At 41.3% G+C, this 17,924-nt stretch overlaps 1 protein-coding gene across 1 annotated transcript in view; it reads left to right on the top strand.

Moving 5' to 3' along the window:
• ntsr1 (neurotensin receptor 1 (high affinity)) overlaps positions 1-17,924 on the top strand; it is a 102,191-nt gene that overhangs the window by 77,490 nt on the left and 6,777 nt on the right. The window contains exon 3 of the mRNA XM_050065854.1: positions 6,048-6,132. Within this exon, the coding sequence (XP_049921811.1) occupies positions 6,048-6,132 (85 nt within the window). The remainder of the gene's footprint in view (positions 1-6,047; positions 6,133-17,924) is intronic.

Genomic DNA, 17,924 nt, shown 5'->3' on the forward strand with positions numbered 1-17,924 from the left:
AGTAGAGGAAAATGTTGGCGTTATACATTTCTGCCAACCACAAATACATTACATTTTCTATGTGAAATATGTATCATAGCAACGTTTCTAAAGTGATGTAGTATATGAAGTTAGTTTGGCAGGTGGAGGGGGTGGTGGATGGCATGTCACCTATAGGCATGACCACTTTTTAGACCAACAAACAACAAAACTAGGTGTGATTTAGCAAGTCATTCCAGTGTTTCCAACAGCCTTTGAGACCAGATGTGGGTGTTTTGGAGCAGCTATCAAAGTGAGCATAGTACCGCAAAAATGACATGGCTTTGTTTCCAGCTTAGACAGTGTCATGAAAAGAGGTTGTTTTTAATTGAGATATCACTGGGTTTCCTGCTTTTTCTGCAAGGACAGTGGCATGAAAAGTGGTTGTTTTTTTACAGAGACATTGCTGAGTTTCAAGCTGAAATCGCAGCACAAAAAGCAGTCGGTTTTTACTTGAATATCATTGTTTTTTCAGCTGGGATTTTTCCCCAAATGCAGGTATTATAAGCTTAAACATAATCTTTTCCTAACCATGACCTAGTGGTTTTTGTCCCTTAACCTAACCACACAATAACCACACTAATGTTTCAACATATCGACTAAATAATAATGTGCAAATGTAACGTAAGGCACAGGAGATACCCGCACACCAATGCAACTGGGCTGGACAGCCACAAGAAAGGGTCACAGGCTGAGATCAATGCAAAACAAAAGTCTATTTAGGACATCTGTGCTCAAAGTGCAAAAACAATAATAAAAAGTGAATAAAAACAGTGGCAAATGTTTTTGTCCTTGACTAAAAGCAGTGCTACTGACATGAGTGCTTCACAGAACAGATATAGACACAGACGTATTACTACCAGGTGTGGTGAATCAGTCAGCTGCTAACACTAATTAGATGCAATCAGCTCTGAGAAGCAGAGGCCTGACTACCAAATCACGAGGACCTGTCCTATGAGTATTGTACTATTCACAACATCCTCAAACACCAATGTATGATAGCAGAACATATACAAATGTACAAAAAAACACAACTATACACAGAAAAAAAGAAAGAAAAAAAAAGAAAAAATGAAGTACAAAATAAGACAAAGCATATCCAACAGGGCCATGCTGGTACATGCAGATGTCTCTAAACAGCAGGACAAATTAAGTGTTTCATTCAGGCCTAAAGGATGTTCAGTTTTAAGAGGAAAGATCAATTAATTATTACACTGCACTGCACTGTTTCCAGATCTGTATGTCTGCAGCTAGGGTTAACTACATCAGTGCCACAGAAATTGAATGCAGTGGCTGGATGTTTGGCCTCCTCGAAGTGTCTAGCTACAGGTAATTTTGGATCCGCTCTATGAATAGAGCTTTGTTGAGCCTGGTTGCTGGCTGGTTTTGCTTATATGCAGACATGAATGAAGGTAAATAACGTTAGTGGAACGACAAGTAATACATTTTTTAATCTTAAATTGTTTTTTGGTGATATAACTGAGAAGAGTATTCGCTTTCTTGTTATTTTGGTGGGAAGTACATTGGCAGCAAGGAAAGGAGCCCATAGGGCCATTGATACTATCTCTTTTGCAGTATGAGCGGTGCCTGCATGTACCAGCATGTCACAGAGCTTACAGCTTCTGGAATGGATGAAAAGGGGCAAATTAGAAAACAAGTTTTTACCCACATCATCAGCAGATAGTGTCTGGTTTTGACAGTTTTTATTTGTTTACTGACAGGGCTATAGGTGGTGCAACACATAAGGTTATCTGCTCGAGTGTTTTTAATGGGCAGCCCGGTGGATGAGACATGGGAGCGAGCTTTAAATAAAGCTAAATTATAATGTATCCCAAGATTTGCAGAAACTAGCAATGCCAACAATTTTCTGGCGATTGGGTGGATTTATGAGGTGTGTATCAGAGCAGTAGTACTTTAAATCTTGAGTCCAGTTCACTTAATTGAGCCTGTATATTTCTAATTAATGTGAAATGTACTGCAAATATTAAAATATGTATGTAGAAATATGATGCTCACCTTTACAAATATCCACAGACATTAATAACTCTTTAAGACAACTTGCTAAACAGTCTCTGTGGTTTCCTTCTATCTATGTCCTACGTGGCTGGTTCCATCCAAACTAGACTTTAGTTATAACTCTTAATTTAAAGTTCTATGATGACGTCGATGGATTAGTGGTAGAGCAGGCGCCCCACATACAAGGCTGTTGCTGCAGCGGCCCGGGCTCAACCCCAGCCTGTGGCCCCTTGCTGCATGTCTCCCCCCCCCCCCCTTCACACCTAGCTGTCCTGTCAATTAAAGGCAAAAATGCCCCCCAAAAAATCTTAAAATTAAAATATGACATATCCCGTGGTTTTTACAACATTATGGATTGCCTTTGGGTATTTGCTTCCTGGCGGATCGTGTTCAAGGCTGTGGCCAGGAAGCAGTCCATTTATTTAAAGCCTCTGTCTTCATTAGATTTGAGCCTACGGCAGTGGAGATGAATAGTCTGACTTTGCTTGATGACTGACTCTGCAACCTCAAATAGTGTTTTTTAAGTTTCTGAATGTTTCCTCTTGCACAGCCCTGTTACCTTTGCCGTGGCTGCAGTTCAATTCCAAATACTGCCAAAGATACAGACCAGATCAGACTACACATGAGGGATTTGATTTGTATATTTAAATATTGAGGCACCTACTCATGCTGTTTTGCAGCCAGCATTTCTCACTCTGACACCTTTGAAACACTAGAGAAGTTACAGGTTGGGTGTGTTGCCAAACAGCACTTTGTCATTGTTTTCACAGAGGAAGACAGTAATGCTGATTTTACAGCTGTTGTCGGGAGTTGAACAGTCAGTAAATTTATAATGGCGTTGAGATGCTGAGTGGCCACACACCACAGCAGAGGTTTCAAACAAGTGCTAAATTAGGTGTTTTAACCTGAGTTGAGTAGTTTGGATTCAAACTGCCACTGAAAGAATGGGCTCAGTTTTGCAAAGAAAAATACACTGAATGTAGTAACAACAGTTGTGATGAAATTGTATTGACAGAGGAGACAAAGAGGACAACAAAACCTGTCCTCTCATGCAGTGCACTGACTTGTCATCCAATCACAAGAGCATGGATAAAAATGTAGATGAAAGAGAAGAAAAGAAAAGAAAAGAAAAGAAAAGAAAAGAAAAGAAAAGAAAACAAAAGAAGCACCACAAGCAGCTGAATAAATCTTGTTAAAGAAATACAATGCAGTTGTTTGAATAAGCCATTGATTTGTGCCTGATCCAACAGCTCATTTATGAATAATTTTGAAACAGGTTAATTTCCTCTCTAATGTTTGTGCTTTTTTTTGTAATCTTGAGTTTGTTTAAATTAGGTTCTGTGTGGATGAGAAATGCTGTCATACATGTAGGCATCTACTCAGTATGTAAACAAATACTTATTAAATTATTCAGACATGAATAGATGAAAACAGCGTTTGAATTTTATGTCAGCTGACTGATACACCACTTCTTCTCTGAGTCGTAACTCAGTTTAATTGAAACAGACATCAAACACACACACACTGTTGTAGTCAGCTGAGCTCACTGTGTTCTTTTTCCTTTTCATTTTGATTTTTGTTTACAGCCAGAGGATTCAAAAAAGACAATTACAAACACTTAACCTCATGCTTGTCTTGACAATAATATATCACAACAAAACCAAGTGCTCAAAGGAAAGAAACTAGCAAGCAAGGAAAGACATCCAAGTTCAGACTCCATTAGATTCATGCCCATATACACTCCCAACAACGTCTGGCCATGCTCCTAATGAGTTGGCAGATGGTGTCCTGGGGGATCTCCTCCCAGACCTGGCTCAGGGCATCAGTGAGCTCCTGGACAGTCTGTGACGGTACTTGGAGATGTCGGATGCACTGATAAATAACGTCCCATTGGTGCTCAACTGGATTTAGGACAGGGAAACAAGAGGGCCAGTCAATGGCACCAACGCTTCATCATCCAGGAACTGCCTACACATTCTGGCCACATGAGACCAGGCACTGTCCTGCACCAGGAGGAACCCAGGGTCCACTGCACCAGCGTAACATCTGACAGTCGCTCTGAGGATTTCTTCCCAGAACCTAACAGCAGTCAGGGTACTGCTGGCTGTGACATGGAGGTCTGTGCAAGCCTCCAAGGATAAGCCTCCCCAGGCCATCACTGACCCACCACCAAACCCTGCCTCTCCACCACACCTACCTGTGAGCCTATCATCTGTCCACACATCTCCTGCTCCTGCCAGTCCACTACACCCACCTTATCAAGCCAACTACTCTTACCTGTGCCCCATTACTCCCTGCCACTATAAAAACTCCAGCTTCACAAACTCTCATTGCCGATTGTACTTTGTCATTCCATGCAAGACTTCCCAGGCTGCTTTGTCGTTGCCAACCTCTCCTGTCTCAGACTCTCCTGCTTTGCCTACCCAGTTTCACTCTGAAGTCGCTGAAATCCGCAGCGTCTCTTGCAGCGTCAGTCACTGACGAAAAAAGCCGTCCTTTAACGCCGACATGTTACGCGGCCAGTCGTTGCTATAGTTTATCTGTGCTCTGCAGCGTCAGGGGGAAACTTGGCAGGAAGAACGCAAGTTAAGGGAGCGAAAGTCCAAGTAGGGCAGCCTGGAGGGGTGGTGAATGGGTCCAACAAACACTGACTTTTACCAAGGAGAGCGGTATTCATGTCCCGTAAGATCATAAAGCTCAACCCTTATATTTTTCCAAAACCTAATCACATGTTTTTGTTGCCTAAACCTAACCACGTGTGTTAGTTTTTGGAAGAACAAAAATGTCAATTCTTGTTGTTGTACTGATGTAGTGCATTTATTTTGAAAGAGACAGTATGTAAATGGTCAATTTCCTTTGAAATGGAAGTGTATTTTGAAAGAAGACAATGAATGTAACAGGCATAATTTGACACAGCGTCCCAGAATGTCAACAACCAACGCACCCAGGGTACCTTTCACGTTGTATCAGCACCAAAGACTAAACATCAATATGAGACAAGGTCAGAGTGAAAATGTGTTGGCTCCACCTGCTCCCCGGTAAACCACTCAGCCTTCTGTCCCCGACCAAGATCTGTGCTTCCACGTTTCTGGTTTCTGTTCGCCTGCTCCCTGTGGCTGTTTTGAGACACCTTCAACCAGCTCTCCATAATGAGTTTACCTGTTCTGCTGCCTCTGATTTCCTGTGCTGTAGATTCCTCACCACATGACGCACATTCTGCCTTTGTGTGTGAGCTATACCGTCCATTCATTATTACTGCTGTTTCCTCAACTCCTTGCCGGCTCTAACAGCGCCAAGAGCCTTGGACTGAATAAGCTTCTCAGGAAGCTCTGAACCTGGACATTGACTCTCCCAGTTATTTCATCAGTTTGCTCTCTCTGTACTTATGAAAGCTCATAATAAACTGTTCCACTTGTCTTCAGTGCTGCGTTTGGGTCCAACACTCACCTGTTACACCAAGTTTAGTCTCAGTTTTGTGTGATTGTTTGATTCAGTTATAAGGTTAAGATTTAATGTTATATTTGTGGCTGTACCTATACATACAAGTATAAATGGCTGTTTACAACGAACACAAAAATTAAGCAGTCTAGACTATTTCTAGAAACTCACTGTAGAGACACATCCACAATTTCACTCCACTAATTTGGCTTTGGGCCTTTAATTTTAAATACATCAAATCCAATTCAAAACCATCATTCTGTTCACACACTGATGCACTTTATACACATTGTCACTTGGCACATTGAACATTATGAGATGGTGATGCATGACATGTATTTTCAATCACTCAATCCAGCACTTGAAGATGTCATTATCCTCTCTGTTGTTGTGTCCTCAATACTATTATGTATGGTATTTGGTGAAGTCTGATTCTTAAACATTCACATGACAATACTGTGAACAGTTTGCACACTTTGCAAATAAGGTGTATGTTTTGTTTGTGTATATGGCTCCTCGTCTGTTTACTTATTCCTTTTTAGGCCTCTGACGTTATCTCTCTCCCTTGTGTTCAGGAGCGGTGGTCATAGCCTTCGTGGTGTGCTGGCTGCCCTATCACGCTCGCCGCCTCATGTTTTGCTACATCTCTGAGTGGTCCGAGTGAGTAACGATTCCTCTCAGCCTCTCATGCAAGGAACCACCTGTACTTTGTTTTCTCACTTGATATCTGCTGAAACACACCAGTGCTGCATACACAGTGCACACACCTGAACAGAGGCCATCACATGCATGAGCACTTTCACATGTGCAAAAAACCCCAGTACACACACACACACACACACACACACACACACACACACACAGAAATTGGCTAGGGCCATCATTTAGAGGGTCATCAGTTAAGAGCGTCTGTCAAAGAGGAGAAGGACAGATACATCTTCCTGATTAGATTGCCTTCATTTAACATTCTCATCCTCTCGCTCTCTCCTCACTTGATGTCTCCATCTTTTTTTCCTCTCTCTCCTTTAACGATTAGTCCCTCCAAACTATATATTGTTTCCTTAATTAAATCAAACAGACAGCATTTCAGTACATAATGTTAGTGCTTGGAACGCATCATACTTCTACTCTATATGGAGGATGGACAAACAGCATGTTTCTTGTTTCTAAGGTTTCCTTACTTCCTCTCCATCACTGACTTAGAAGAGACACTGAGCTTAAAACATATTGCTTATCTGCCTGCTACTTTAGATTAAAGCAGGCATAGGCAGGTTAATTTTGGCATCAATGGGCCAAAAGACAGACTTATCAAATTCAGAGTCCAGGAGAAAGTGTGACAATAAATTAAATAAAACATTTAAGCATTTAAGAGATGGAGAGAAAACAGTTAAGCCCTCTGCTAACTGGAGCTAAAGGGTTCACATATATGTAGGCCTGGCTAATGTTAGCAAAGCCTATAATCACAGTGTGTCCTCCGCCTCACTGCCCACCACTGCAGACCAGATTGGCACTTGCTGATTTTGAGCTTTTTCAACTGACTTAAGCTCCATCTCCCAAGCTAGCACCCACTCTCCTACCGGGGAAGCAGTCCACAGTGGCAAGGTGTGAGGCTGAGCAACCATGGGGTGGCTAGCTATCTTATTCTTGTCTCGTTTGTGGTCTAATGAACAGAGAAAGAAACCTGGGCAAGGAGGGGCTGAGCGAATGAGCTGTAGGGAATTAGATTTAAAAAATCAGTGTATGGGAAACACTGGGTGACTGTATGAAGTGCTCACATATGCCTGTATCAGAGTGGTGGGAGGGGCTTAGAACAAAGAGGGGAGAGCTGCAGGAGGAGCGTGTATTTTCAGATTTTTGCCATTTCTTTTTTTGCCTTTCCAGATTTTTGCCTAGCCTAGCTTTAAAGTTTCTCTAATGGCTTTTCTCCAGTTATTTGCTGTGTTTTTGTACACAGCTTTTCATCTCAATCTTCTGCTTTTGCAAGGAAGAAGTAAGCACTCTATTTTGTTTTGTTTTTCTAATTACTCCGTGAGACAATTTAAAATAAAATAAAATATCTGATTTACCCGGGAGGCAACAAAATTAGTTGCAATGACTTAAATTACTTGTACATAAGAAAAAAGGTATGTTATTGTATCATGTCACTGAGCAACTAGTTGCCCTCCAACACTGTTTGTAGAAATATGAGCAGCCCTTTGCTTTTAAAATAAGTAGATTATGCAATTATTTAATTGGTGTGTGTTTTCTGCATCATCCCTACAGTGGAGGTATGACTGAAAGGCAACCACTGTTATTATTCTGTTATTAGTCATAAAAAATGGCATGAGTCAACTCTCCTGTGGTATTTAGAAACAGTCTTCTTCAGTCTTGCTAAATATCAGATGTAAAAGGATGTTATTTTGGGAATACTTTTTGCTCTCTCTTGTAAAAGGCAGCAATAAAATAAGGTCTGTCAAAGTCAGTTGGAAAGGACATCTAGAAAATAAATCTGTCTCCATAATTGTATAACTAAATTTATAGTGAAGGACATCTCAGACAAATTGAAAAAACCAGAGGACAGACAGAGAGACAGACAGTGAGCCTTTACTCTTTTTTTTTTTTTTCAACAATAAGACTTTGCATTGGACACTATGCAAATTTCAAGAAATTTCCTACATCTAGTATTGGATGTGCCCAGAGGAAAGGAAAATTCAAAATCAGATCTTGTCTTTGTCCAGCCAATTTCACCTAGACATAACTGAGCTCAATTTAACATCAATATAAGACTTACCATTTTCTAGTCCATACAATTCAGCTCCTGAGTAATAGTCTTTCTCTTGTCAAAGAGTGATCCTAATTTAAGATCTTAAAATGCTCCTTTTTCTCTCTCAATGCATTCATTCATTATCCTATTAGGAGTTGCGGGGGGGGGGCCTATCCCACCTGACACTGGGCAAGAGGCGGGGCACACCCTGTACAGGTCACCAGACTATTGCAGGGCTGACACATAAAGACAGACAACCATTCACGCTCACATTCACATCTCATTTAGAGTAGATTTAGACCTTGCATGTCTTTGGACTGTGGGAGGAAACTGGAGTACCTGCAGAGAACCCACGCTGACACAGAGAGAACATAGCTCTGCACAGAAGGGCTCCCCCACCCCTGGTTCAAACCAGAAACCCTCTTGCTGTGAAGCAATATGCTAACCACTGCAACGCCATGCCGCCTCACTCACTGCAGTAATCTTTAGTTGGCTGAAATAAACAGCTCTTGAGATAACAGTAATATCCAACAGAAAACTTGACTGGCTTATAAATGAGCCTGAGAGGGAAACAGATCAGAATTTAGATATCTCCAAAAAGAGGCTGATTTACTTCTGACAAGACAAAAAAGACTATTGTGAGAAGCAAAGTTTTCCCATGGGTATTAACAATCAATAGTCAGTTATAGTAGAGTAAAAAATTACACGACACAAAGCGCACGTTTCCATCCGTCAGGATTAACCTTCCAAGTAGTCTATTTTTGGCAGGAATGAGTGGATGTTTTCAATCATACTTGAAATTTCTGAATTAATTTGAGAGAATTTTGAGGAAGTCAGTTTATGCTTGGCAGCAAGCTCATCCACATCTCATTACTGTCAAAAGGTTTTTATAGTTGTGCTCTTGTTGCTACAGCAACTTTCTATTAAACCAACCTCCATTATCTTGTGCACCTGAGTTAGAGACACACAGTCCTCGTCTCTGCCTCTGCCATTCAGAGGAATTATGACACAATAGACCAGGTAAGTCAGAGTTTTGGATCTTCGGATCATTGGTTTAATTGCAGCGATTAAGACATAAATGTAAGTGGAATAACCTACAGGGTAAGAAGTACACTAGAAAGTCACTTAAAAATAACAAACAATGGTGAGCCCACTGATTTAAATACAGCAGACACCAACACCTGCGCCTTTCCAACTGTTTGTTTCTCCATAATAACGCTGTTTTTAAACTACTGGTATGGTTCAACAAAATTGAAGTATATCTGTTAGGTATTTGAGCAATAAACTGAATAAATAGAATTTTATTTTTTAGACAAATGCTTTACCAAATCAGGTGCTTCTCTGCTTGAGGACAGCAAACTTCTAAGGGAAAGAAAAGGATGCAAAACATTCAGTGGACTCCTACAAATTTTATTTGATATTTTTTGTCAGGGGCCATCAGGGGCCAAGAGGTGCCTCTTGAATGAGAGGTGAAACATCTTCAGAGAACTCAAGCAAGTCCAGCTGCTCATGATAAAGCACCTAGAAGAAGGAGAGTATGCACTTGCGGAGTTTCTAGGTTGAAAAGACGCTTGTCGCCATTCTTCTGACTGGATTTGGCAAAAGATTAATTAATCAACTGGCTCCGTTGGTGATGATGTTTTTCCCTATTTTTTTGTTACCCTGATTGGCTGAAAGAGTTTGTGTGTCAAGGCAAGTGCTCCCACCCACTGGAAGTGTTTGGGGCAGCAGTGAGTCCAGACTGATACAGAGAGTGAAACAGAATGTTGAGCTCATGTAATGAGGATGGCCTTACCAGGCGACCCAACAGGGAAATCACAGAGCCCATCTACCAAACAGTTACCGTATTCTTCTTGTACCTGTTCATTAGATTAAGTTTGTGGCTGTAAGTCTCAAGCCCAGCCTTTTAGCCAGCACAAAATTGATGTGACACAACAGAAAAACGTCAGTCACTGCCATTGGTGAATGTCACCTTATTAGCCGATATAGTGAAAAGGCGAATAACGGCTGACACCGATGTTCAGACGATAAATTGGTGCATCCCTAATATTATTGTTTATCCAATAATTTGCATAATTTTCTTTCCCTTAGGAGTTTGCTGTCAGCAAGCTGAAAAGCACCTGATTCAGTTAAGTTTTTATATGTGAGACAATGACAGACACACGGCTCCATTTTCCTTAATCAGTGGTGCAATATGCAAATAACAGAAAATGATGCATTTCATGGGGGCTCATGGTATGTTGACATATTAAAGCTGATGTCACGCCAAGAAGTGCAGATGGATGTGGACTGAGAGTAGGGGGTATCAGATAGTGTTGTAGGGACTGGTAGAATTCATAACCAGTCAAATATTGAGATTGGTCCTGAGTGAATGTGCCATAAGCGGAAATTGACTGATATGCATGAAGGACAGAATCACCACATGTGAAAATGCTGCCCCTGTGGTTCAGAGTATGTCCAACATCCTTTGTAATAATGATGAAAAATGTCTGAAGCTTGAGAGATTCTAATCAATGTTATACAACAGTTAGTTCTGGCCCTGCAATCTGATTGGTCGAGAGACAGTAAAACCGTGACGATATTGGAGTACAACATCACGGTTATTTCACTGTGTATGTATCACTCCGCCTCACAGCTGATTGCAATCAGCAATCAAATCAAAACTGACGGTTAGTGTCAGTTAGGTCAGCAGTTGCGTTGTAGGCTAATTAATTCATCCACTGTCAAACAGCCAAAAATATGGATTTATTTCCTAAAATAAGTTTTGAATTGAACTATGAATGGTCATCAGAGGAAGATGAGGGAGAGGAGAAGCTGAATCCATCTGAGCACACATCCAGGTTTGTCAGTGTTTCATCAGCGGAGCTCAATGACTTGGAGAAAAGCAACATACTGTCAGATCAGAAGGCAGAGTCGGCTGTGCCTGTGAAGCGACAGTCCACCATGCAGTCACCAGAGACTTATTTCACCGGCTGCACAATTAATGGAAACGTGCAGATAAATGTGTATAAAGAGTAAGTGCCTGGCGCACCATGTCTGCGTTACATAGCAACGGTGACAGCGGAGTCCTGAGGGAACTATTTTTGTTGGCGGAAGACAAATAAAATGCTTAAATGATCTATTTTGTCCTCATTTTTCAACATTTCTTAATCAGCCTTGCTTATTTAACTGTTGAACTGTTGTATAAAAGCAATATCACACTTGAGCTCGTGATGTTGTACTGTGATATCGTCACAGCTGTGATTGTCTTCAGCACGAGGCCGCAGGCCGAGTGCCTATGACCAAATCACAGCCGTGACGATATCACAGTACAACATCACGAGCTCAAGTGTGATATTGCTTAATTCTACCAGAGCACAGCATCATCTGTCAACCTGTGGTACATAAATGGAGCCCACAGATTTACCTGAGTAGATATAATGAAAAGGTCAGCTATCCCTGTTGTCCATTTCAATCCAACCCTTATTCATCTTTAATGGTGACCCCGTATGCAGACAGACACGCACATCATTGACTTTCTGCACACTTCAGTGACCCTTGTCCACTGCAAGAGCAGAGCAGATCAATACACCAGGTCCTAGTAACTGAGATGACGCTTGGGAGTATCTCCACTATATGTGAGGACATTGATGTGTTATGACTTATAACCTTTTGCTTTCCCTTTGGTGTCCATTGTTTGCGTGTGTTAAGTTGTCTTATATTATCTTCTTGTCTCTGTGTTACATACCCTCCTATTAACTATCCATTTATCTTTGCTTTGCCTGTGAACATAAAGAAATATAATACTGTACAATTTCATGAGACATCTTGGTGGACAAATTATCCATAGAGAGAGCATATGTGTTTCCTGGGAAATCATATATTCTGGTGCTTCATGTATGCATGTACTGTATATTATGTATTTCAAAGACCACACAGACAGTCAACCAGCTTTGGGCTGATGCTTTTTGTCACTGCTTAATCTGTATGTGCTGAGGTTACAGGACTACCACCTGTTGTCAGGAGTTATGACAATCTAGCCATTTGCCATCACCAAAACTAGACCTACAGTATGAAATAAAGCAAAGAAATTCTCATGCAGTGGTTTGTATGGTATCTAACAAATTTGCACCCCACAAATCGCGTCACATGCTTAATGTAAAGTTATATAGATTGGGTTTAGAAAAAGAAACATGGTAACAACGTACCCTAAATTGACTCAAAGTTCACTTGGTGTGATGCGGTTCCAAAAACGGGTCTCCTGTAGAAAAGTCTGGCGTTTTGTGAAGCCTAAAGAAAAGACAGCTAATGCTAGACTTCCTTCTTTTCTATAATGCATGATGACCACAGCACTGAGTGTGCAGGAGCTGCCAATAGTCAATTTCCCATCCAAATGTAGTGCAAATTTAAACTAAATTTAGAGATATTTGCATATTGGACCCTTATGCAAATACCTGGAGTAAGCCAAATTGTGGTCTACAGTTGGTGGAACTAATTATCCAATTTTGTGTTAAACTGCTGGAGAAGTGGGCACAAAGAAATTATGTAATAAAAGGTCCAGTGTGTATGATTTAGTGGCATCTAGTGATGAGGTTGCAGAACTGACACTTATTCCATGTTCCAAGTGTGTAGGAGATTCATGGTCCCTGCAACTAAAATGCAAAAATGTTAATGAACCAATCTAGAGCCAGTGTTTGGATTGTCCATTCTGAGCTACTGTAGAAACAACATGGGGATCTTCGTAAAGGAGGACCTGCTCCCTTTGTAGATATAAAGGGCCGTATAAATGTACCGTTTACTTATCCAGAACACCAAACTCTCGGCATGGCAGAGCACACTCTTGGCACTCGGTCTGGGGAGACAGAGCAGTAGAGCGCTGACTGGGTCCTCTTTTAGTGTAGAGCATCAGACTGAATATACAAACACACCATGTCACGTCACTCACTCTCCAGAACTCTCCAGGTGTTACTTGAATAATTAAACACTGACCAATGGGACCAGACTGGCCGACCCGTATGCCCTCACTCAGTGGATGGATGATTTAACAGGTTTGCTGAAGGTGGGATGGCCGGTGCTGTGGTTGATTTCTTTGCCAATCTTACAAAGGAGGACGACACTTGAACGGTTTCCTTCAGTTTATTTTGCTATCGAAGCTAACGTTAGCTAATGCGCTAAAAAGTTAGAATTACACAAAAATCCAATATTCTTCTTAAAGGGATAGTTCGACATTTGGCAAATTCGCCTATTGCCGTAATCCCTATAGTCATATGGGTAGGTACATTACCTTTAATTATCAGTGCCTGTTGTTCAGAGATCGGTGGGGCAGAGCTGCCTGCTGCTCAGCGCATAAAATGGAGGTGAGCGGTACAGGTCCCTCTCTCCCTCAAAACTAATCAAATACACCATCAAATGACTCCAAAACGCTCTAGTGGACAACACATGGCTTGCGCATTCCCCACGCTATGAAATAATAATGTGATATTACAAGACGGAGTTGTTTTGAAGCCAAATGCACAGCCGGAACTACATTCCAGACATACAGTACTTACTGGGGGGAGTGATTTCAAACAGCGTATGTTTAGTGCAGTTACTCCCGTCATCAAAACAATTAGTTTGTTGAGAAGAAGCCAGAATATACAGAGGAAGAGTTACAGGTTTTGGAAGAAGAGAGAGCAAGAAGAGAGGCTGAGGCTGCCGAGCAACCAGGGGCTGAGGGGAGACTCAGAGCCGGTGGTGTAAATGTGGGGCTTACTGGCCACTTTATTAGGTACACCTGTGCAATATAAATATAGAGTACGCCTCAAAATAGTCACCGGAACACGGGGAGAACATGCTAACTCCACACTCATAAATCACCACAACTCCTGAGGGAACAACAACATAAAATGTTCCCTAGCAGTCTGTTTATTCCCAACAATGAGAAGTAATGCCAGTCACTTCACTATATGCTCTGGGCAAGCACTTATCCATAACATAACCACAACAACATTTGCATTTTAGCCTTATTTACCATGCTTGGGTTGTAGGCTAATGTTACTCAACATGGAGGTAACGTTACAGCAGAGAGATTGCTGAGCAAAATACACAACGATCACTTACCACGTCTGCTCGTTTTGTGATGCCGACAGATGGTATGACAGTATCTTTCAAGAAAAGCGTTTGAACCATTCCTGAGCTTCTGCGCTCCATCCTTTCACTGTAGTCCTCCGGTAAAAAATGGCAGGAGCACACAAACATTTTCCGGACCATTTCCACAGGCGTGTTGGGGTCGATGTCCAGCACAAATAGCCATTGTTTCATCCTGTCCGTATTACTGGTTGGAACTACGTGAAACTTCACTTTGCTCCATGTCTTCGGCTTGTTACTGCAACCTTTTACAATGCATGTGTAAACCATGATTTACAAAAACACTTGTAAACTTTCCTCAAACCTTCTGGTGTGTCCAGCTGACGATACCGCAAATGGCTACAAGCAATAACAACGGCACTGTCTCAGCTGCGCACTGTGTCACTCCGCCCAGTGGTTTACTCAAGAAAGTAGTTCCGAGTATTTGCTTCATGTGTCGTAATGTTACTTAATTATACATTATTATTTCATAGCGTGGGGAATGCGCAAGCCATGTGTTGTCCACTAGAGCGTTTTGGAGTCATTTGATGGTGTATTTGATTAGTTTTGAGGGAGAGAGGGACCTGTACCGTTCACCTCCATTTCAGCTGGCAGCTCTCCCCCACCGATCTCAGAACAGCACGCACTGACAATTAAAGGTAATGTACCTACTCATATGACTATAGGGATTACAGCAATAGGCGAATTTTGCCTAAATGTTGAACTATCCCTTTAATACCTCCCCAGGTGGACATGATAACTATTAATACACACATGTTCATTCCTACAACAGTAAATAGTTTTTCCCTAACCTGATATGAGTTGTGCACTGCACAAGATTTTTTGAGTCCTCAGTGATGAATGCTGGTCAAGTCATGTGCTTCATTACATTATGATTTATTTGCGAAGTCTGATTCCATAGAGTACTGCAGGGATGATGATTTTGTAGGTCACCGCTAAAGTTAGCGTCACCCTGTTCCCTCTTCTGAAAGCCTATGGAATTTCTCAGTTGGATTTTGGATTATTGCAGAAAATAAGCTGTGTGGAAAACAAAAGTTTATGATACTTACATGTTTTGTTCAGCAAAAAAATCTTCACAAATGAACACAGCTCTTGTGATTTCTGAGGTGTAAATGCAATCGCCAGAGGTAAAAAGCTAACATTAGGCTATAGGCAAACTTGACTATGGTCGCATGGCTTCAGCGTCACCACAACTACGCTGTAAAGCTATGTTCAGCATGATACTGTTCGAAAGTCTTTATCAGCATGATGGGTCCTCCTAAATGCTGAATGTTGTAAATGGACAGACAGAAGCTAACACTATGTGAGCTTTAGAAAAAAAAAGAGGGGAAGTCAGTGTCTTGTATCATTTACAGGATATCGAAACACCCACTTTGAGGCTTGGAGCTTAGACGCTGTTCCACATGTGTGGAAAAATGTGTTTCCCCACTTCAGTATCTCCACTACACTGACTAGCTTATATGCTGTAGTGTCTTTAATTCTCCCCTCATCCTCCGTTTGTTTCCTTGTTTACCATCTCTGTACCCCTCCCATCTCCTGTCCCATCTTATGTAATCTTTACATCCTTAATGTCCCTCTCCTCTCCTGCTGTGTAGCCTAATCTCCCTCTTCCTTCTTTTCCCCAACAGCAGTCACAGGGACAGAGTTAGACTGCTCCTTTAAAGCTTTAAACCTCACTTGTGCATTGCAAAACAAATATATCAAATTGCATATAAGGACCTCTTAAATCATAGTTTACAGTGAAAAGCATTCTACTTCCTTACTGAATCAAAAATTAAATGAATATGCTCTATTTTACAATGGATTTACCACACAGACTTCAAAATATTTTATGCTTCACTATTTAATTCTACAACATAAAATGTTTTCTCTACCACTCCTCTTACTGCATTAATAAAGCCCAGAGGCTGCTAGGAAGCCCACACTACAAACTTGGAGACATTTCCTCAGTAGTTGATCTGTTAATGACTTTGGAGGGATTTCTGGTAGTGGACTGGTAAGGCCTAAAATGAGTAGTGAAAACTAAAGATTAGTGGGTTACTGTAATACATGCTTACCAGCCAGTAGTACTAATGAGGCATCACTCTCTCTGGTTGACTAAATAAATCTTCTTAGCCTGTTGATCATTAACACAAAAATTAATTATCTGCCCTGTGGGATAAATCAAGATATGATTCTGGCTTTCATTATACGGCACAGTCTTTACACTTAAACAAGGAGAGGCCTTTTGGGAGCCCTAGATGTACTTTTCCTTCAGGGACCCCCATCTTCATCTGGCCCAGATCACAGCAGCTCAAACTGGAAGTATCAGCCATGTCATCCCAAAGTCCTCAAATCCATTTTCCGTGCTCTTCAGCGTCTCATAGCGCACACAGGGCACCCCTCAGTGTCTCTATGTGACGCTAAGCTGAAACACAAAACATTGTCTTCTGGTTTGACACGGGACATAGATACGTTAGTTACATCCAGTGTGCAGGATTTAGTGGCATCTAGAAGTGTGGTTACAGAACTAATGTTGTGTTCACACTGGAGGTGGATAAAACAATTTGCACAAGTGAATTACATGTGAAGTCAATGTAAAGACACAACTAGACACGTATTCGCGCTGGGTGAGATTGTGGGTGCAACACAAAATATGCAAACTAAGTGGCATGAATATAGCAAGCAGTGTGATTTTGTGTCATATTGTGTGTTATTCGTGCAAGTTGAAAAATCTGAACTTCAGCAACCAATTCACACCGCGATAGCCAATCAGCATTGAGATCCTCCAGGGACGTATGACGCTAAGGACGTTCATTCATGGATTCAGTGATTTCATGTGCAACTGATGCAAGTTATTTGTGTGTATGAAGCGAGTCAACACAAAATATTGTAGTGAGAGTAATGCAACGCAAAAATTTGCACCGCGTGTGGAGGTGTGAAGACAATACAAAACTTGTGCCAAGGGTGTAGGAGAACTACAGTGTGTGACGCAGAAATGTAAATGGCCCTATCTATAGCCAATGTTTGGTTTGTGTGTTCTGGGCTACTGAAGAACAACATGGCAGACTCTGTGGAAGAAGACCTGCTCCATATATAGTAATGAAAACACAACACTCTTACATTCAGGTGATTATACATTAATGAAAACATTATACATGATTTATTCCATTTCTGCCAATACATGCATCTAAATCTCACATTGGACCTTTAAAACAACACTGACTTTTAAAACAACATTGACTTTTGGTTTCACAGGGGACACAAACTGTGGTCTCCTGTGTGAAAGTCCTGTTTTGTTTAATACGTCCACCTCCTCTTCCTCCCGCCCTACAAAGACTTTCTCGCTTTTTATACTACATCAGTTGTTCTCAGCGTCAAATATTGCTGCGGATGGGTTTACACCGTCAGTTTAAACTCTGGTGCATCTCATAAAGATGCTAAAGGGTGCCTTTGCCATCGATATCAATCGCCGAGGGTTACTAGGGAGGGATACTGACAAAGTGTCAGTATTTGTCAACCTGGGAATGAGAATGTGCTGGCAGTATATATACAGTGGTGTGAAAAAGTGTTTGCCCCCTTCCTGATTTCTTACTTTTTTGCATGTTTTCCACACTTAAATGTT

This window comes from Epinephelus moara, chromosome 16 (genome assembly GCF_006386435.1).
Source record: "Epinephelus moara isolate mb chromosome 16, YSFRI_EMoa_1.0, whole genome shotgun sequence".
Classification (NCBI taxonomy): domain Eukaryota; kingdom Metazoa; phylum Chordata; class Actinopteri; order Perciformes; family Serranidae; genus Epinephelus; species Epinephelus moara.